At 35.3% G+C, this 22,092-nt stretch overlaps 1 protein-coding gene across 12 annotated transcripts in view; it reads right to left on the bottom strand.

Moving 5' to 3' along the window:
* Positions 1 to 1,648: 1,648 nt before the first annotated feature.
* Positions 1,649 to 22,092, bottom strand: part of Cdh18 (cadherin 18) — a 1,022,663-nt gene continuing 1,002,219 nt past the window's right edge. For 5 of the 12 annotated variants that reach the window (XM_087621794.1, XM_087621796.1, XM_087621798.1 and 2 more), the window contains 2 exons: positions 10,256 to 10,507; positions 1,649 to 4,072 (listed from right to left, as the gene is read on the bottom strand). In XM_087621794.1, coding sequence (XP_087477920.1) covers positions 3,582 to 4,072; positions 10,256 to 10,507 — 743 coding nt within the window. In that variant the 3' untranslated portion in view covers positions 1,649 to 3,581. The remainder of the gene's footprint in view (positions 4,073 to 10,255; positions 10,508 to 22,092) is intronic. The other 7 variants (XM_087621802.1, XM_087621805.1, XM_087621809.1 and 4 more) reach the window with 2 other exon arrangements.

Here is a 22,092-nt window from a genome sequence, read left to right as displayed (position 1 = left end):
ACTATGAAACTGTCTTATAAATATACTTCTAGTTAAATGTCAGTGTACTGTCTATCAAAGCCCTCATTAGAATTCAGTAGCTATGTTCTGTCCATTAAAACATCAGGACTAAGATTCTGATTAGTACTTCTGTGATAATTTCTCTATTTCTTAACACGTACAAATTTGTTTTACCATAGCTGTAGTATATCTGCAAAATGACAACTATGTAAGTTGTATATTGGGCTAGACAAAACCTAATAATTTCATTTTGAATCATCTATGCAGAGTGAAGCTTCCACTTTGGTTTTATATTGGGAGCACATTTGTGTTTTAGCATTCTAGTCTTTGTTCTGAGTTATATCTTCAACTCCAAATACTCTTCAACAAGATATGAGCATACATGGGTGTGCTGGCAATTGATTTCATGGTCATTTCCTCTTTGTGCCTAGTCATCGGCAATGACAGTTTACTTCGATATGGAGCTTTACTTTAGCCACAATTTCATCTTTAATCCCTTTGACGTTCACTTACTATTTCAACATATTCAGCATAGCATGCATTTCTGACATACTCTTTAGTGGTTTCTAAAAAAACAATAATAATAATAATTCTCAGACTCTCCCCACTACTGATAAAAGCTGCCAAGAAACACCTAAGGTAAAGAAAAATATTTTCCATTAGTAATTCCTTTAGTTTTATGGACCCCCATTTGTACAGAATGTGTCTATAAAATAAATGGTACATTGATAGTAAATTGATACTGTATTTATGTCAGGAAGTAGCAACTCTGATTTGAGAAATATCCCACAAGGCATCACTGGTGTGTAACTATTTCTTGCAGTTAAAGGGAGCAAAGAGTCCATATGTAGATAGCTCTCTAAACTCTATGGAATATGCCTTCCATATTTATTAAACTATAGATTTAAAAAAAATACCCTATTGAGGGTTGAGTGAGTGACCAATTTACAGAGCATGGTTTTTAATTGCTATTTTCTTGATTCAAAGTGTAGAAATAGAACTGTGAAACCGGTTTGTACTTAAAATAATTAAACCATTTTTTACTTTCAGAGTCCATATTAAATGTAGGACCACAATTGACCTTATTAAATTTTACAGGAAATAAAAGTACTTCCAGACTAGAAAAGGACCATATTTATCTTCATACTTAGAATAATGTGAGAGAGTTAGAAGCAATATATCATTATAATTAATATGTATTTAGAATTAAGTAGCAGTGTAACCCCTCATTCAAAAAAAAAACTATGGAAAGATTTTAATACTTATAGTGTTAGAGTAGACATTGACTTTGATAGAGTTGAAAGGATGCATATGATTTCATCGTGTAAGCACTCCTTTGTGAAGTAACCTGGTGAATATATTTATACATTTAAAATATTAGTAAATTTTGCAGAATCTCAGTTCAAATCTTGAATGGAGTTAAGACCAGACTCTCTTGGCCGTCTCATAGTAAAGACGGATAACATCTAGATTCACTGCGTTGAACGAGGAGTACACTCTCCTCAGGTAATGGATGCTTCCTTGTTAGCACAATCAGACTGAGTAGATGTAGACTGTTCCCCCAACCTCTCTGTGCTTTTAGCCATACACAGGAATGCACCCTGTTATGGTGTTTAGAAATGATAAAGCAGCGTCGGGGAAGCTAAGATGTTGTAAAAGGCTTGGATTCCACTTTATTCCTCAGGCTTAGAACACAAACTGAGAGTTATTCAAATGAAACTCAGTTCCCAAACCTCAGAACTGGAATAAGACAGCACAAGGCAGATTCAGACAGAGGCACAGTCCCAAAATTTGCACAAGGGTGGAATCAAGAAACACCATAGAACATTTGGGGACATTATAATATAATAAATTTAAAGATTAAATGAAAAACATATATTCCTTCAAATAGTTTATACCTTATGTGTTTAAAAATCCCAATTAACCAGGAATACATAGACGAGGTAATTTCAAAGTGTAGTACCTTAATGTTCTATTTCTTTTTTACATAAAGCCCCCAGAACAAGGGAATAAAATATTCCTTAAATAAAAGTTTAAAAAGCCCCAAGAAGTTATAAAGAAAATGAGATTTTGGAAAATATTAAATTATTAGTATTGTATATTACATATTGATGTTAACAGTAGTTTTAATCTTGATGGTTTCATAAAATTTTCTCATCATAAGATCATTGTCTAGTGAAGTTCGTGTATGCCTATCTGTTGCAGCTAATAGTATTGGTCATTTAGGTATGTGCAAATCTTCAGGAGGCAAAATACGTTGCACTTGTCAAAGAGTTCTACCAGGCCTGCTTTTCCCTCACAACAGCCCTGTGAGGTAGGCAGGAAAATCATTACCATTTTCATACTGCAGTTGGGGACCCTGAAATTCAGAGACCCTTGGGATCTCTTCAGGGGTCAGCTGAGTGATTCCTTCACTTCTTTGGCCTGCTACTATGTATTCTCTTGTAAATACCACATGTGCAAGGATGAACCGGGGAAGCTGAGAAGGAAGAAGGTGGCTCAAGAACAAGAAATGCTACAACGTGATCAAACTAAGCGACATACACATGACGGATGACTATCTCGAATGGATATAAGTGAACCATGGTGAAGTATAAACGGGTCAGGAAAAAAAAAGACAACCAATTTAAGGTAGAAATGTACTTTTTAAAATGAAAGGGAATAAAAACAGAAAAAGAAAGGTTTTCAATGTTTTATGCATGATGAGGTTTAGAGTTTAAATCGAAACTTCCCTGACGTATCTGATGATCAGAGTTCTTTCATTCTATCAATTTGAATCGGGCATCTCCTGTTAACAGAACGTACTATGGGTAGGACAGAGAACTTTGTCTCCGTGCTGAGAACAGTGCATGTCCGGCGCACTGAAGTTGCATATGTCATAGTGCAGGCAGCAATTCCCCGTGCTCCATCAGCTTTGTGTGGAGAAAAGAAGTGGGGAGGGCTGAGGAAAACGGGATATTCAAGTCCATGTCAGAGTTGCCTGGAATTTAAGGGGTACTTCATGGATTTTCAGCAAAGGAACAGGATAATGAGATCTGTTACAGTAACAGACTAGGGGTCTGGAAGTTCTACCCAGAAAACAGGAAAGGAGGCTGTGACTACCTCTGTACGTGTCCATGTTCAGTGCAAGGGCCTGACAGTGATTTTAAACCTCCTTTGTTTAATTTTGCTTTGGAAAAAATAAGTCACAACATCATGAAATAAATATCCACTGTTTGGCTTTGTTCAGTTATTCTTAATTAAACAGTACCATAGACTTTATTGAGCGTTTGAAAATATATACAAGAAACAATAGCTTTTTCCTCTGTTATCATTATTATTATTATTTAATAGTCGACTTTCTTCCAATTAAATAACCCATTTTTTGATCATAAAAAGGACACTTGTTTCTACAGGAGCTGTGTACAGCTTGCTCAGTTCCAAGTACTGTTTCTGCTCGACTTCCTTGTCATATTGAGGTCATATCTCCACTTGGTCAGGAAGCAAATTCTACATAGCTCCAAAAAGAAAAAAAAAGAAAAAGAAAGAAAAAAATAAAAGAAAAAAAGAAAGAAAAGAAAAGAAGAGAAAGAATTAACCCCCTAAGTTGTTCTTTCAGATTCTATTTCTCCATAGAGTTCAGCTAACTTTTTAAACTCAGGCCCCCAGTCTCCAAGGTAGTGATAATCCTGGTCTGATTGCGTGGTTGCAGAGTCCAGTGAGCTGATAGATCCAGCTTCTGACCTCTGACCCTCGTAGGCATAAGTCTGAAGAGAGTCATAAGGGGGTACACTGGGGTCCAGGTCTGCTTCTGCCAGTCTTTGCTTAATAAACTCCTGAACGTCTATGCTCTCCAGGGTGGACAATGTCTGATGTCTAGGAGTGAGCTTCACTTCAGGCCGAATGTCTCTGCGGTACTTGAACTCCTCTGCAGCGGAAGGATTTCTCAAAGCTGTGATGTCGAAGGCCTCAGTGTCTTCCTCGCCTCCTCCCTCGTCATCATAAGTCACCACGTTCTCTCGCACATCCTCCTCTGAAATGATCAAGGGCTCTTTCTTGCTGCGCCTCAAGGTGATAAAAAGGACCACAATGGCTGAAGGAAAAATGGAAACGGGATAAAGTTAACAGAAGAATTCAGCTCCGGCTATCAGTACTTTCCAGTTCCAATTTCTACACCCTCTAGAGTTTGTAAAGCAACACCACCTTGATCTGAATCAACTACTGAATAATACCACAGACTGTCTAAACCTCAACCATCATTGTAGATTTGCCGATCTCTGAAACATCAGTGTTCTCCTTGGCTAAGTGTATTTCTTGAGTCTTACCACAGTATAAACAATAGCCTTCCATTGCCTAGTGTGATCAAAAGAAAATGGTACAAACTTTTGACTGGAATAAACACGTTAATAATTCACAAATAATCATTTTATGTAGATTCGCAGAAATCAGGAAATGGACCTATAAGTCTTTCTAACCTGAGAAGGTTTGGTCCTTTGGAGAAAGTTAATGCAGGTTCATTATGTATGGCTTCTCTTGTATTCTGTGCCTTTGACTTACACAATCAAGTGCTAATAGCTGACCTTTTTCTATAAAGCTTCATGATAATTTTACTTTGTTTATACACAAGTTGTTTTATATAGAAAATGTTTATTTTGTGATATTCCTCATATAACTTAGGTTTTCCTCACAGAAGGGCTGTGGTTCTATTCAATCGTAAAATGAAGAAGCAGAGAGGAAGGAGGGGGAAATTGTCAAACAACCTACAGACTTACTGAGAAAGATGTGAGATGGAACTAAGAGAATAAATAACAATGTCAAGCCAAGGCTAATGGTATTTGTAGTAGGATTTCCCACTCTATGATGAACACATTGTGTGCACATGCTACTTTTTGTGCACACACACTTAGGCATGCGGTCAGTGAGACTGTGGATTAAGCTCTTTCACTGACAGTATTTACTAATGTTGCAAGCACTGGGCAAAGTCATAGAAATAAGCCTTGGTCACTTGGCTTTGGTTCTTCTCCAATGTTTTATGCCTTTATACTTAATTAAATAAAAAGGACTTAGGTTAGGCTTTGTTATAGTAATTTTTGAATATTTTATTTTTTAAAAGGAAAAGAAATAAACACAATTGCAGGCTTAAGAACACTTGTTCTTTTTAATTCAAATGCTTAAATATTTGGGTTGATCGCATTTACATAATTAAATGTGGAGGATAATATTATGTTTCTTAAGCTATGGTTTCTTATGTGTTTTATTATGGATATATTAAGAAAATATCCAGAATAAGTGTTTTTTAGATTTATGAAATGCATTTTAATGCATGTATTTTCTATTCCTGCATTCACATAAGTGAATCCCACGCATGCCTGGGCCCATGGACACTAGAAAGACAGAGCTGGAGTCCCTGTTTAAGATATAATATGGATTATGGAAACTAAATGTGTGTCCTCTGCATGAAGAACAAGTACTCTTAGGTACTGGGCCACCTTTATATTTCAAGGTAATAAGTTGTTTCAAAATATAAAAGCAGATATTTAAACCTCAAATTTAATGTTTTTCATGTAGATACAGGAATTAACTATTGCTAGTCAGTGACTCCCATATCTGATACATACATACTGTTAGTAAAAACACAGATAATTTTTCCACTGCATAGTTTTCAAACTGATGTTGTATTCATGTGTCATTTATATTCATACATTGTCTTTCTAGTTACAGGTATATTCAAGTTATCTCAGAAAAGATAATTGAAACAAACAGACTACATCAGGGCACTAGCAGTTTTGACTTGTATTTGACAAACCTCTATTCTTGGAGCAGGTGACACAGAATCTTGTTTGGGTGGTGAACAAAGACATTTGCATGAAAGCAGCATCGTGCTAGGTGATTAGTAACTCCTTATGGTACAAATAGCATTTCTAAGAACATTACTGGTAAGTTTTTCTTAAAAACCATTTCCGGTTTGTTATTAGTACTCTACCTAATTGTTCTTGAGAACGTTTTGAGAAATTGAAACTGAAACTAAATAATTGCATCAAATCCCATGAACAAAAGCACATCATTTTAAGGTCATGAGTAAAGATGCCAAATATATTGAGTTACTAAAGAGACAAAATTTCGAAGTCCTGGAAATCAAATTAAGATATTCAACTAATCCACACAGTCTTTAGAATTATGACTATAATATGGGTATGCCATTTTATAATATGTCCTTGGGAAATACAATATCAAAGAGTCATGTTGTTATAAAATAAAAGGAGTGAATTTGGCTTCATTGTTTAATATTGTAAACCATCATGGGCTATTTGAAAGTAAGGAAATTCAACAATTTCTTGTACTTTTGACATGTTTTAATTCTTTATTGTTTTTCCTTACTTGGTTAAATTGCTTTTAATCTCTTAGTTTAAAAGTTACGAAGACTCTGGGATTATTGTTACTATTGCTACTTAAGTATTTTTGAGGCATAGTCTTATGGTGCTCAAGCTTCCTCAGCCTTGCTTTGTAGAACAGGACCATCTTGAATTCCTTATTCTCCCACCAGCTTCTCATGAGAGCTTTGATATGGATGTGTTCTCCTGTGCCTAGTTTACATCGTCCTGGGAATTGAACTCAGAAACTTATGGACACCAGAGATCCACTCTACACATGAAGCCTCCTTTTGAAACTGACATTATATATTTTTAAATTATTTATTTAGTATAATTTTGTGTATGTTCTCACATGTAAACCTGTGCACCATTCGCATGCAGTACCAGGAAATGCCACTAGATGGTGGTGCAACGCCCCAGAATTGGAGTCACGAATGGAGAAAACAGGTAGTGCTGGGAATTGAATTCAGGTCTTTTTTAATGAAAACAACTACTATTACCTGCTAAGACAATTTTCCAGCCACCATGATTCAATCTTTTTATCAACAAAAATTCACGTAAATGTGTTCTGCTTCGTTTATTAATTTTACTGCCAAGGAAATGCAAATTTAGGTAAGTAGAATTTGCACTGGCTTTTTGAATTATTTTTCCCATGAATTTTTATCATCTCCATATTTGGTGTGTTCAGGGTTTTCTACATTCATCCATAACGCTTGTGTGGATTGCATTTGTTTCTATTGTATGCTGAATCACAACACACTCTATGTACATGGATATTAACACAGATTTGTTTATCCCTAAATGTCTGTTGGTTCTTTTCTATGCCAAAATATCTCGGTATTAAATGTGGTAGAAATGAAGTGGCAATCACAGCGATTATTTTGATTAGCTCCACAAATGCTATTGGCAGCCTCTGGTTATGGCAGTTTCCGCTGTAAAGTTTCCAACTCAGATACTGAGAGTCTCTTGGGATTATTTAATTGAGAGCAGACTGACAGTATAAGCTCAGACTTCTGCACTTTCACATATTCTTCTTTCCCCGTGCACCTACTTCTCCCCCTCCCTTTACTGTTCTCAGTCCACTGTATTACTCATGCCACCTAATCTATCCTAATCTGATGGATTAATGTTATTATTTATTAATCATTTATATCATATAATTATTCATAATGTTAATTGATAGTCAAGATTATTGAACAATATGAGAGTGGCCATGCAAAAACCATGTGCTTTTAAGTGATCTTGGAGATGCTATTAGTGTCAGAATCTTCTTTGTCAGCTCCTGAACTGGTCACTGTTTGGGAGAAGTTGTAGGCTAGCAAGAACTGTATTGGTGTCTCTATTCAATAAAAGATTGATGTTGGAAAATCAGTGTGAGGCTCTTCCGTGGGAAAAGGCATACCCTACTTTAAGTACTGAACTCTAATTCTGTCACAAGATACAACTCCAAATGGTCTCCCATTCATTATAGAAAATATATCTCTTAAAACTGTACCCGATGTGTTGTGTGTGTGTGTGTGTGTGTGTGTGTTTGTGTGTGTGTGTGTTCTATGTGGGTAAGAGGGAGAGACAGAGACAGAGAGGGGATAATGACATTGCACAGGAGGTGGAGAGCATCTGGGATAAATTTAGGAATAGAAATTAATATGATCATTTAATTATTAAAATTTAATTATTAAAATTAACAATACCATGTATTAAAAACAATCAAGATTTTAAAATCTGCTCGAGACAAAGTGACATGACTCAGGACACAAAAGTGCATCATTTAAAGTTGGGCTCTAGGGTTGGGGATTTGGCTCAGTGGTAGAGCGCTTGCCTAGCAAGCTCAAGGCCCTAGGTTCAGTCCCCAGCTCTGAAAAAAAAATAGAAAAAAAAATAAAGTTGGGCTCTGTGGACACCAGTACGATTGACTGGTGAATAGAATCTATGCAAATAAAAAAGCAGATGATAAGACAAGTTTCTCTATAACCCCACAGAAATACACATTATGAAATATGAGGGATGTCATTAATATTCATTTGGTTTGTATTACTTTTTTTCTGTGTTTAGGTATAAAGAACATCTGAAAGAAAAAACGTGAGCTCACAATTCATTATTGGTAAAGAGCAAAATTAGCTTTATGTAGCTGCTTATATGTTTATAATTATAAATGACACAATTTTCCATATTAGAGTATTAATTTCACAATTTGACTAGCTTTAAAGATTGAATACTAGAATTTCAGGTGGTAGGATGAAATTTCTCTGTACTCCACTCTACCTGGAGAATTCAGTGCAATTAGAAATTATTTCAAATTGCACATGATGAAATTGTGTCTAGTATTCTGTTTTTTCTGAACAGTAACAATTCAATAAAAGATATAAATTAAAAACTGATGATTATTTAAATGAAGGCATAAATAAAAATTCTATAATATTTTCCAAAATCTTTGAAAACATTTCATTTTAATTAAAAACATTTCAAATAGTTTCATCTCACTCTTCCTTCATGTAACACAATATTTGCAAATGTACAAGTTAACCTAGAGACTAAAATATGTTACTAGAAGGTGATCAAATATTGTTTTTGTGAGATGAAAGATGATATTAAAATAATAAAAATGTGAAAACATAACTTATCTCAGAATTACCTGAACCTTTCAACGATTATAAAGATGTTTGTCTTAAGATATGAGCAGAGTTACATGATAATAAAAATGAATGTAAAAGAACATGTTTCCTCCAAATGAGATTATTCTTAACAGCAAAGTATTGGAAGATGTCATGTTGAAATTGCAGGTTGGATTTTCTGACATGCTCTAGAATATGAGACAGACGTTCCATAGTTCCTCTAGCTGCACTGTTGTGTTGGGTTTTGTTTCTTTGGTTTTGTTTTCTCTCTCTCTCTCCTCTCTCTCTCTCTCTCTCTCTCTCTCTCTCTCTCTCTCTCTCTCTCTCTGTGTATGTGTGTGTGTGAGTATGTGCATGTGTGTGTGTTTGTCTCTGTGTGTGTTTCTTTGTCTGTGTCTCTGTCTGTGTATGTGTGTGTGTGTGTGTATTTGTGTGACTTTTTCATTCTTTAAAGACAAAAAATACATTATTAATTCCTAAATAAATTAGCAATTGTTTAATGAGTAGACAAAGGAACACAATTTCAAAGGTCTGATTGTCTCTGCTTTCTTGTATTGTATGTATTACTATAAAAGTCTAAATGAAAAATCTTATTGCAGTGATGAATGGGTTCTTAGTATACTGCACTAAAACACCTGGTGCCATGTGGTTGAATGTCAGGAATAATTTCTAATCAAGTTATTTAACCTCTAATTTGTTCCTGACATTATCTGAAGACCTGTTGTATAATTCATTTGTTTGTTTTCTTTGGTATTATTTTTATCTTTCATATACTATATGTTACTCATTTTCTTTTCTACTTCCTTTCCTTTTCCTGGACTTCTTTACAGTTCTATTCTTTTATCCTATTTTTTTTAACAATTTCAATATACCTGTACCCAGGACAGTCCTTGTCTTTCATTTCTACACATGTTCTCTTGCTATGTCACTTGTAAAAAGTGTTTCTCTAGTATTAAACTCAAAAAGATTTAGGGTACACTCTACAAGACACATTGTTTCTTGATGCAACCGAAATGCGCGTGCGTGCGCGCGCGCGCGCACACACACACACACACACACACACACACACACACATCAAAAGTTATTTGACTTTAACACAACGCGTCATGAAGTTTTCTATAGCTCAACTCATAGTATGCTGATATACACCTTATCAAAGCATTTACAGCTTCAGCATTGTGAAGGTTCATCCCCAGAAAATCTATGGTGCTATGTTTCTTATCCACATATGTATGCCTTACTCTTCAGCTCTTTCATAGACTTGCTCTACTTATCACAATTGAGGTCGCTTACCTAGAAGAATGACAACACAGAGAAGAATGGCGATTAGGGCTCCTGTGCTCAAACCAGCGGAGGACAGGAAGGCTTCTGCATGGCAGGTCCGAACGCGCCCATCTCTCTCGCATGCACAAACCCTGATGGTGAGGGTGCTGCTGCTGCTGAGAGAGGGGATTCCACCATCAGAGATCATAATGGGCAGATAATACACATCCTGCATAGTTCGACTAAATCTCCTCCGCCTTGTCAGAATGCTGGCTGTGTTATCTATGACAGACATAAGCAGAACAAAATACACTCAGTAAATCTGCCATTGAAGGTTCGCATTTCCTTTCATGGACACAATAGGTATAAGCAAGTTGTTTAGCTTATAAAATGGACAGTACAACACGAAGGGGAAACTATTAAAAGAATAGCAAATACTATCCAATTAAGGGACATATTTGAGAAGTTAATATAGCCACCTTTAGGAATAAGGATAGAGTGAAATGAAAGAGCAGAAGAAAAAACAGTGTAAACATTTTGGACACAGACATAGTAAGTAAAACAGTTAGAGTACACAGGGCATGAAGCCAGTATAAGGTCCTGGAAACTTCTGAAACAGAAAGACTGGTGTTCAGAGATTGGGGAGGCATTTCTACTCTTTCAGTAAACTTCTAAGTTCTCTTTCTTTCCATTGAATTTGAATGCACAACACAACTAGGCAGTAAGACTCTTACTGAATATTCTTTAGAGAGAACACAAAGAAACCAAGCTGCAGGCTTTCTTTCCCACTGTCCACCATAGTAATGGAAGGTACCGTGCAGGCTGTAGGGAAAAGGTCAGTGATCTTACCTAGTTATAGACCTTGTATAGCACAACTGAACCCCTTGACTGTTTGCATTTTTGGTGAGGATAAGCACTAGAATTAGAGCTAAATGTGATTAGCAGCAAAAGAAATGGGAACTATTTAATGGTACTTTGAGCTTTCAAGAGAACTTTTTGGAGGTGACATTAAGCTGTTTGCCTTTTCTTTTCAACTAAGGATATGACTTTTGAAAGGAAAAGAGAATTTAAGAAACAATAGCCTCTCACCTAGAAAGGCTTAGCACAGCAGAATAATGAGCCCAGACAGGGGATATCCTTCCTCCAGTGGAACCACACAAAAATATACTTGATGCAACACTCACTGAACTTAAAGAAGGAACTCTGAACTTTAGAAAAGAGCCTCAAAGGTGCAATAAAATATAAGCTACCAAGTATAGGACAGGTGCTAAATTATTACATTATCATTTTAGCTTATTTGATAGATTTATATTGTCTACATCAATATTTCTCTATTCATATATCTCTCCATCTATCATCTTTTCCATATATATAATATGGAATTTTATATACATATAAATAAGGCACACATTTAATCTACTATATTTAAAGTGGCATTTTAATCCAATAGTGTGTTGAGTAACTATATAAGATGATCATAAAATTTTAACAAATTATGACAAAAATTTTAGAATAGTAAGAAGAATACATGTCCAGTATACATTTAAATGAGCCAAATGTCTTTAATAAACCCAGAAACTGCTAAATTTCTTCCAGAATATATTAAGGTAATTGTGTTTGCAGCAGATGCACTATGATTCAGTGCAGAAATACTAACGAACCCAATTTACTCCTTTAAAAGTACTCCTTATTCATTATACAAACAAATTTCTTATTCGGAAATGAGTTTGAAAGCCTACTGGCTGAATATGGTGAGTGCCTGAGCTTGTGTACAATATTTTATGTGCAGATGTAATAATATTGTGATGCCTTAGAAGTCGTGAAATTCAAAGCCTTTTAAAAGCAATAATATCCACTGTAATCGTTTATTTATAGAGCTGTGGAGTGCAAGAAATATTTTAATTGATAATATTATGTTATTTTTTTTCTTTTTTCCAGGGCTGGGGACCGAACCCAGGACCTTGTGCTTCCTAGGCAAGCGCTCTACCACTGAGCCAAATCCACAACCCCAATATTATGTTATTTTAATGACTATATTCATAGTAAAAATATATCATGAAATAGGTTCTGTATTTCAACCTCTATTTCAGTAATGATAGAAGGCTATAGACTAGAAGTAGCACAACAGAAAATGCTATTGGCCATAAAGCATGGATATTTCCCACTGTTTTTAAATCCCACATAGTAGATCTGAATATCTGACCTTCTTTTAGTAAGCTAAATGGAAATAAAGTTGAAATAAGACATCCTTTAAATACATTTTCAATAGGTAATAAGATTCATTTTTACATCCAACACATCTTAGGGAGTATTCAAAAATAAAATCTTGAAGGGAAAACTAATATATATATATGTATTCCTATTCATTTCATCCTAGTTATTCCTTTTTATAATGAAGTTTTAAAGATAAATTGTATGAGGCACAGGCAAATAGACAATAGAAACAATCTTCCTAAACCCAGTACAGCAGTAGAAACATTTGAGATTCTCTGTTGTGTATCTAATTAGAGCAAATGTTTAAGTTTTGTTATTTATCTGATGACAGTTGAGTACTGCCCCATCCAGATACAAGAATACTTAAGATTTTATATCCTCAATATTTCCTGGTTCTCCTGAAGCTGTAAGAACTATCCATAAATTAATTATTCAAGCCCAGGCATGACTCAAGTTTATCTCAATTTCCTATAAAGCTTTGCTTACATAACAGGCTTTGATATAAACTGTGCTCATTCATAATTTATCTTCTGTCAGTTTCTTATTACATTGCCATGTATTACAAAGTTAAAAGGAAAACAAACTGACCAAATGCAAACCTTCTTCAGCACGACCTACTGGGCTCTTGGAAAAGAGTCATTCCCTCTTTGCCTCTTGCCTTCTCCTTCACAAAACCCCAAGAATGACTCCAATTTCACTGATCGAGCTCTGGACTCTGTCAGTTCATTTAGGTTTGCAAACATCCTGTGGCCTCACTTGTCTATCTGCCAAAACTTCAACCTACCATCCAACATATCAGTGGGTTCTCATTTGCACCCTGTAAGGACATCCTCCGACCATCTGCCACCCTTCCCCGTCATAAACATTTGAATTCCAAATAATTACAAGAATCTAAAGATTCTTCTTTTAGATTCACAATAACTTCTCAAAATTGTGTTAGTTACTACACTTAACACACATACTGTATAGAGAAAGCTTTCAGATGAGCCTAGAAATCTATCAATTAAATTTATTTTATTAAATATAGTATAGTAACATTTTTGAGTTTTTTTTTCATGTTTATCACTCTCATTAAGAAAATATCTCTTAGGTCAAGATTTTATCAATATTTTGATATCAATAGTCAAAACATCTTCAGTCCATTAGACCATTAACTATACAGAAAGGTTATATGCCTCTACAACAATGCACACAAAACACTAAGAAGAAAATATAAAAACAAAGGAACAAAAATGAATATCATGCTATCAGAAAATCTTATGAAGAACATGAGTGTTAATTTAAGAGAAGGGTAAAATAAGAAAACATTAGCCAGGCAGGTGAGTCAGTCAGTTTATAACAGCATTTGAGACGCAGAAAGAGGAATATGGAATCTTATACATGACAAGCATATTCCTAGTCAGCTCACAATCTCCATGATTTATATTGACAGACAGTCTCAGGAGAATGAAGAGGTAGTTATGAATAAGGAGACAGTTGGGTCCTAAAACATAAGACACAAAGACTAAATACCAAACAATTCATAAATTCAGCATAGCGATATAATGTTATTATAGGGGTAAAAGCTACTCTGTTAAAATTTTGAAATATAAATGCTAAGGGACATGTTTACTTATATACTTGCAAAGGGGTATTGCTTTTCTCATTGAATAGCTGAGGCAGTGTGGAAGATAATACATTTTCAGTCCCTGAAGATAGTCTTTAGTCATTTATGGTAGACACATATTTCTAGTCTTTATATTTGTTCAAATGCTCAACTCCCCTTTATGTAGAGGTTGGGCAGGTTACTCCTGCCTTGTTGTGGTTCTTTGCCACGAATAGAATGAGGTAAAATGGGCTGCCTGTGTCTTCGGGAACAGAAAGCGAAGATACATGTATGGAATGTTTTTTATGTGACTTTTTATGACTTTTTTTTTCATAGAGAATGAGCCAGCTTTCCTTTTGTTCTCCTTGTGAGGTGAGAGACTGTGGGTTAGTAAATCCGGGATGAGAAAATGGATTAAAACTACTGCACAAAAATAACACCACATATCAACAATGCTTAAAACGTCCAGAGAGAACAAAAGGACATTTTTTTTTTCTGTTCATACTAAAAGATCTCCTAAAACTCCTTGCTATGGTCGAAATTCACACTTTCCTACTTCAGGGTCGGATGGCACGCTCAGTGTTTAACTTTGCAGGATTCACCCTCTGAAAGTCTACAGCCAGAGAGCAGCACACTTCTGTCCGGTGAAGCCAGATAAATGTCAGTAGCTGGTGACCCTGAGATTTGACTGGTCAGGGAAAGAAGAGCGACTGTAAAATAAAAACATGCCTCAGCTCCTCCTTGACAGGAGTTAAGTGACTCAGCAGGGTACAGCGTCTGCCGCATCCATTAGAGAATGTTGGATGCTTGGTTTGTAACTTAGGGGCGATTATGTGTGCACTATTTTGTTTAAGAATGGGAGAAATCACTAAATGTTTTCTTGAAACCCTGTGGATAAAAACAGAATTTTAAATGTTTACGCTCGGTGGCGAGATTAAGCACATTACAACACCAGCTGCGCGCTCTTATTTGAAGGCCAAAAATAAAACTATGGGGATATTGACTGCTATGCAGCTGACAATGCTAAAGAAATATATATAAAAAACAGCACTCAAAAGCTCCCAAGGGCTTCTAATGTGTCTCATACGAAATGACTGTATTGCATACCAGTGTGTGAAATTTGAAAGAAAGAGCATCAGAAGATACACTAAAAGCTACATAGTCGGGACTGAATCATTCCACATGCAATTTTTCCTGAAGGTTTTCAGTGAATACAACGCCAATTTTACCCACACAAACCATTATTATATTTTTCTTTTGAAATATAAGCAATTCATTATGTATTCTTGGAAAGAAAAAATAATATTACAAAAATAATTAAATATAATACAATGAAGGCAAAAATAATTTTTTTAAAAAATAGTAATACAAAATAAAGACTAGAAATAGAGCATTGTTCTTCAATGTCTTCTGAAATCAGTGTAATAAAGCCTTGGTTCCCCAGCCTGCGCACACATGACCTTTACAGGAGGATGCTACTGAGAGGAAGTTAGGCTAACAGGTGCGCCTTTTTTTGTGTGTGTTCTTGCTTTCCTCCTGCCATTGGGTGACTAGTTTTTTCTCCTCAAGCATGTCCTGATGCTTTGCCTCACCTCAGACTTAGAGCAGCTCGACCAACTGACCACAGGGTGAAGCTTCTGAAGCCGTGACTCTTCCTGAGTCTTTTTCCCTTCTTATTAATTCCTTCAAGAGTTTCATAATAGCAATAGAGTATTGATTCAGCAGTGACAGGTTTGGGTAAATATGATTAAATAATCGTTTTAATATATTTTATTGTTTTAAAATAATTTATATATTTTAAAAAAAATTTTGAAGTTAAAATATAATTACATCATTTATCCATCTCATTGCTTTTATAATAATCCTCCTACACTATGTATCAGCGCTCTTACCCTTGCTGCCTCACAAATTCATGGTTCCTTTCCCTTTAATATGTGATTTTATATATATGTGTGTACATATATATTTATATGTATATATATCACATATGTGTGTGAGTGTATCTATATATGCATATATATCACATATAAATGACATAACACGAATATATCTATATTTTAGTAATATTAATATCTATAAGTATCTATAACTATATGAATATACAATGTAAAATATGTTAATGTATGAATGTATTGTATAATGCTACTTAAATGCATATGTTTTCAGAGCTTACTATTTGGTACTAGAAAAAAAAACAAATCAGAGTCATCTTCCCTGGTGAGAGATTTATTTTTTAAAAATATGGTTAAATATATAACTTTAAGATATATATCAAATAAAAATGTAGAAAAATTTAAGAGAATTAGCTATTTATGTTAGAAAATTACCATAAAATCTCATTAGAATAATTCCATTGCCAATCTTATTTGAAGCAGTATTTACTGCGATCAATGTAAATGGACTGGGAAACATACAAGTTCTAAGCTAAATATTTTTATTACAGTATTACCTACAGCAATGAGAATGAAAATGAACTAAAAACAATACGAATTTATAAAGTGTAGCATCAACTGTCTATGCACATAAACATAAAATAGAGTGTAATTTAAATGTTAAAGACACAAGGCATTTCAGTATCCTACAAACTGTGTAGATGGCACTGTTACAAAGTTATAGATGATCTATCCCATTGCTAAACTCTAGGATTCACGAATAGCTTTTCAGTTAGAATGAGGCCTAGGATTTAGTTCGCCAAATCTGTTTTCATTAAATAAAACCTAGTCTCTAAAGTCCTAGCAGGAAGTTCCTGAAACATATTAGACCAGATGGCTTTACATTAGAATAGTAAGTTCTTCTGACATATTAACAAAGCCATGAACAAAGTTCTTCTAAAACCAGAGCCCTCATCTAATCTATTAATGATATGTTAGCTGATATTTTGGTTACAGCTCATTTATTATAGCTGCCAAACCTCAAAGTTAAACTTATTTGATGGACAGATAAATTTAGTGTTAAAATTAAAATTTTACCAGTTAGAAGGGAAGGTCCAAGAAGGAAAATCTGAATTTCAAACAACAAATGTTTCGTCCATTTCTGGTCACAGTTTCACACTTACTTTCTTTATGATGGTTTTTAATTACTTTTTGTAATATTTTCGGCATATATTTTCACATGTTTCTATGTATGTATATCTTTGGTACATAGATATCACAAGAGGGCATCATATGCCATGGCCAATTTTTATTTATATATACATATATATATGCATTTATCCATTTTATTATCTTAACACATGTGATACATATTTATTTATTGAAGTAGGGAGAAGTTTTCAGATGAATGTTGTGAATTTCTGTTTAGAGTAGCTCAAAGTTTTCTGTGGATAGCAAATTGATTATGTCTGCCCAAGAGATAAATGACGATTCATTTAGTTATTTTGAAGAATATACAACTTTGTCAAATTTACAAATTATGTTTCAAGAAGTAAAATGTTTCAAGACCTGCAACATTTCACCTGATAGGTTTTTCTAAGCATTGCACACACGGATTCATCTGTCACCTGTATAAACCTCCTTGCTCAAAACTGTTCTCTGTGCTCACTCTATCTGGCCCAATCATACTCCTAATACTTTACAAGCAGAATGCTAAATGCTCTCTCTGCAGTCAGTTTGCTGGCTTGCATTGCAAATCACATCTCTCCTGGGATTCTTGTTTCTTCAACCACACAACAAGGGCCCTGGAGCAGGAGTGGCAGGCGATTTAATTCTGTGAATTCCACACAGCTTACACCTCAGTCTGACATACTCACTGCAGAGTACACACCACTTCAAAGATTAAGTAGCGGGAGCAAAACGGTGTTAACCCAAGAGCTGACAACAGATTTTTCTCTTAGACAAAAAAATAAAAAAAATAAATAAAATATAAAAAAAATTTCTAAGCTGTGAAGGGAAGAGAGGTGCTGACTGGCGGTGCAGTGAGAACTGGAGCAGCGCCCGCTGAGGAACAGTGTGAAATGTCAGTCGGACAGAAGAGGATATGCTGTGCAGACTGCCTTTCTTTCAAAGACGAGTAGGCGGGGCTTTGACTCTTTCACTATTGCGTAATCGCTGAAAATTTCTAAGCATACTTATTATTTAACAGATTTTCTATTTTCTATTATATTATTCTTTATTTACAGGTAATTATATTCTGTGCTCAGTCCATTTTTTCTGGGAGTAGAACAATTACATATTGAGTAGTTCTTACTTTGTTTTTAAATAAATGAGATCTTATTTATCTTGAATTTGCCTTAATGTCACAATGCATTTTCATTATGGAACTTTATGAAAGCTCAAACATAGTGGTGTGCATTTTCTGAGCACTGAGAGGATATGTATATATATATATATATGGAGAGAGAGAGAGAGAGAGAGAGAGAGAGAGAGAGAGAGAGAGAGAGAGAGAGAGGTTTTTTTTTGAGTCCTACCTTGAAAACTACTCTGGATTATTTGCTACTAATTTGCAAAAGACTGTCTAAACCCTATCCACTCTAAACCCTATCCATTCTTTTTTCTTTACAATTTAAATTGACTATCTGTAAATTTGCAAACTCTTTCCTCATTTGTAAAGTTGAAGGGTTTCTCAGCTTATAAAGATATTCTTTTCAAAATGCTACTTTTTTGTACTTTGTAGTTATTATTACACATATATAGTATAATTTGCTCAATATATTTAAATATATATCACACAAACACACACACACACACACACACACACACACACACATCTCCCCATGGATGATGTTTGATGATTTGGTGTAGTATGGCCAGACCATGTAGTATTCCCTAGAGGAAGATTGTTCTCCCTGATCTTAGCATTTTTTACATGCCTGAGGCTCATTATGTAACACTGAACACTCCTGGCTTTTCTCCGTCCTCATTTGTCTGTTTTAGTTTTCATTTAGTAAGATATTTTTTCCCTTTCTTATATCTAATAGAAAACTCTGTAGTACATACTATTAAGTTTGGTATTTCTAGTTACTTGACCCCTAGTGCTTGGGTTAATTTTCTGTTACTGTGATAAACTATCAAGGACAACAGCAGCTTAAGGAAGAATTTATTTTAGGTTGCACATCTAGAAGCAGAGAGTTCATCATTGATAGGAAGCAGAAACAAGGAAGCAGTAGCTAAAAGCTAGAAGATCACGATGCCATCCATTCAAGAGCAGATCAGCAGAGCCTGAAGCAGGCAGGACTTTACACTGTCTGATCCGTCCCTAATGAGAGACTGCTTCCCACCTGCTGAGGGCCATGCTTTCAAACATGGGAGCCTCTGGAGGAACATTTCTCATTCAAACTATGAAACCTACCATATCATGTCACACATACTGCTTGGAGAGATGGATCAGACTCCCAAGATGTTCCTAGTATAATAAGAGACCCTAGAATTTATCCAACACCTAAACATCTTCTTGGAAACCTCAATGGATATTTTGGTATATCAAAAAAAAGACATTTTTATTTAATCGTTTAATGGAAAGTTTTCAGGGATGGATAGAGATTCATATGAGGTTATGTACTACTATTGCAATTTCAAGGTATCTACTCCTCTCAGGAGAGCTAACCATTTAGTACAGTCTGTCCATGTTTATCTTAGGTTACAGTATGCTTAATGAGAACATTGTATGGTGAAGGGCAGAGAATTTTAGCAGGTTTAAAAAAGTGACATTAGAAACCGAGCCATAGAAGCAGAGAACTTTGGGTTTATATTAAGGGGTATAGCACGAATGAAAAACTGCCATGAAGTGAAAGTTCTAGAATGAATGCCAAAACTTACAGAATATTCTACACTGGATGCTCAAAATACTAGAACTTTAATAATTGTGAAGAGGGTAGAATCTTTTAGGTCCTCAGCCAAATACTTCAGGGTATTCTTAGCACTGCAAGGAACATTTACTGCTCACCTCTGTATGCGAAGTCATATCACTCTGATGATGAGGTAAATCTCTTTCGAATGAGTGTTGCTTTCACCAAGAAAAAAGGAAGCTGAACATATAGGAAAGCCTCTGAGTTCTCTTGCCCTGAATTTGTGACAATTCGGTAATATCATAATGTATGTTTACACTAATGTATTTGTAGATATCAATTTATAATTGTTTTTGTTCTGTTAGTCTAAAATTTTCATGAAGCTGATAGCATATAGGTTTATGAGAGCTGAGATAAGCTAAAATTGTGATGCTAGGACCTGGTTACTTATATTTGGCTCAGTAATGAAGTGTCTCTGATTCCCTTCATGTGTGTTTTACAGCACTGTGGCCCATCCCAATTTTCAGGTGTTTTTGAGATCTTCATGTTGCTGCAAATTGGTGATAATGAGTCAATTACAATTATATTCTAAATATCAAAGATTTTAGTGTATTAGGAGCATACCATAGCCATCGTTATGAAGACAGGTACTCATTGAACAATGTCTTTTTTCCAAGCTGAGTTAATATTTAATAAAATTATACCCAAGTTTCTCTAGGCTTTTAAAATAAATCAGCATAAAGGAAATTGGAAATGTGTGTTTAAGCCAAACTGTAGTCCACTGATTACAAAAGGGAACCTTGAAAGTGGAAAGCAAGTGTTTGTTTAGTAGGACAGGACCCAGTGCAGCAAGATAATTAGGAAGATTAAGATTCCGCAGAAGAAGAAATCTGAACAGTTGACAGAGGGTGAGTAGTGATTTATTTGTTCCACCTCCAGTGGCTTTTCTTAGGAGCCTCTAAGGAATCAAGATTACACACTGGAGACAGAGCTCTTGAAAGTTTTCCGGGATGGTATTCAACCTGGAAATGAAAGATCTCAGATGGGTGTGACTGATTTTTCTCTGAAGAGATTTTGCCAAAGTGGAAGGATCAATTGGAAATTACTTTTGGGCATCAAGCAGAGAGCTGAAGCCCTAAACTAAAATTCTCTGAAGGTAAGAGAATAGCAACGAAGAGCTCACTATGTCTATCCAGGTGACGAACAGCCAACGAATCTAGGAGCACAGTCATGGCACAAGTAAACTCTCAGTAAAATTCTCCTGACTTTAAGAAACAGAGAAAACAGATACCAATACACTCTTCTTAGCTTGCCTTCTGACTGGATTCATGTGAAGGTCTGTGGATGGTTTTTGGAGTTAGCAGTGAATCTTCTCTATGGAAAGTAGTACCATGGAAGCCTCTCTAAGTATTGCAGTTTGGATGTTTCAATCCCTTCCACAGTGAAGGTTGGAAACTTAATCAGCAATGTATTTCTGCTGAAAGTTGGGGTCCCAATCAGAGGCTAATAGATCTGTTCATCTTGAGTGGATTTATGCCACACTTCAAAAACTCTTGTGATTAGATCAGGTTGATATAACTCTTAATATGGATATGTCCAAGAAAATACACGAAAAAATTGAAATGATTCATCAGTGCCTTGGATGTCTATTATAAAACATGGCCAACAACTAAAGTAGTGAGTGTTTGGAACACATTTTCTCTGACAGACCCCCTGCATCCCTACCAGATCATTAGCTCAATGCTGGTGTTTCCTTGCAGTCTGTTCCCAGCATATGTCACTGTGAGTAATGAAAGCTAAGTAAGCCCAGATAACTTTTAGTAATGAAATGAAGCATTCTTGACAATTTTAGTTCTTCGACTTCCTGATAAATGAGTAGATTCCAAATTAATGAGGAAATAGAATGAGTTATAGCACATGTAAAGAAAACATGAGCACTGTATTAAATCATGTTATTCAGAATGGAGTTCATATACAACAGGAATCTTACTATGATACAGACAAAAGATCCTTTTATCCAGTACAAGGAGCCTTGTTATTTCTTATTAGCCAATCTAAAACCCCATAATTACTATAGTATCAGTCTTAGATGATTTCACACACACACATATGTTGTGGTTTGCCCTGAAGTTACTGTATTTTGATGCTAATTCCACTGCCCCAAGTACGGCTGCCTAGTCAAGGACTCAGAACTCAGGTGACTTCACCAGAACCACCTCTCCACTGAATTTGTAAAGTACTGGTGAGGGGCAGGTACAAGATAGAAGGAGGCCTGTCATTGGAGGAGAAGGAAGGATGGGCAGGAGAGAAGTTTGAAGGAAGAGGAGGAGACAAGGGGAGAGAGGA

The sequence above is a fragment of the Rattus norvegicus genome, chromosome 2, assembly GCF_021556685.1.
Source record: "Rattus norvegicus strain SHRSP/BbbUtx chromosome 2, alternate assembly SHRSP_T2T, whole genome shotgun sequence".
NCBI classification, from domain to species: domain Eukaryota; kingdom Metazoa; phylum Chordata; class Mammalia; order Rodentia; family Muridae; genus Rattus; species Rattus norvegicus.
The sequence above is the reverse complement of the archived record's forward strand: the minus strand, read 5'-3'. Positions and strand labels throughout refer to the sequence as shown.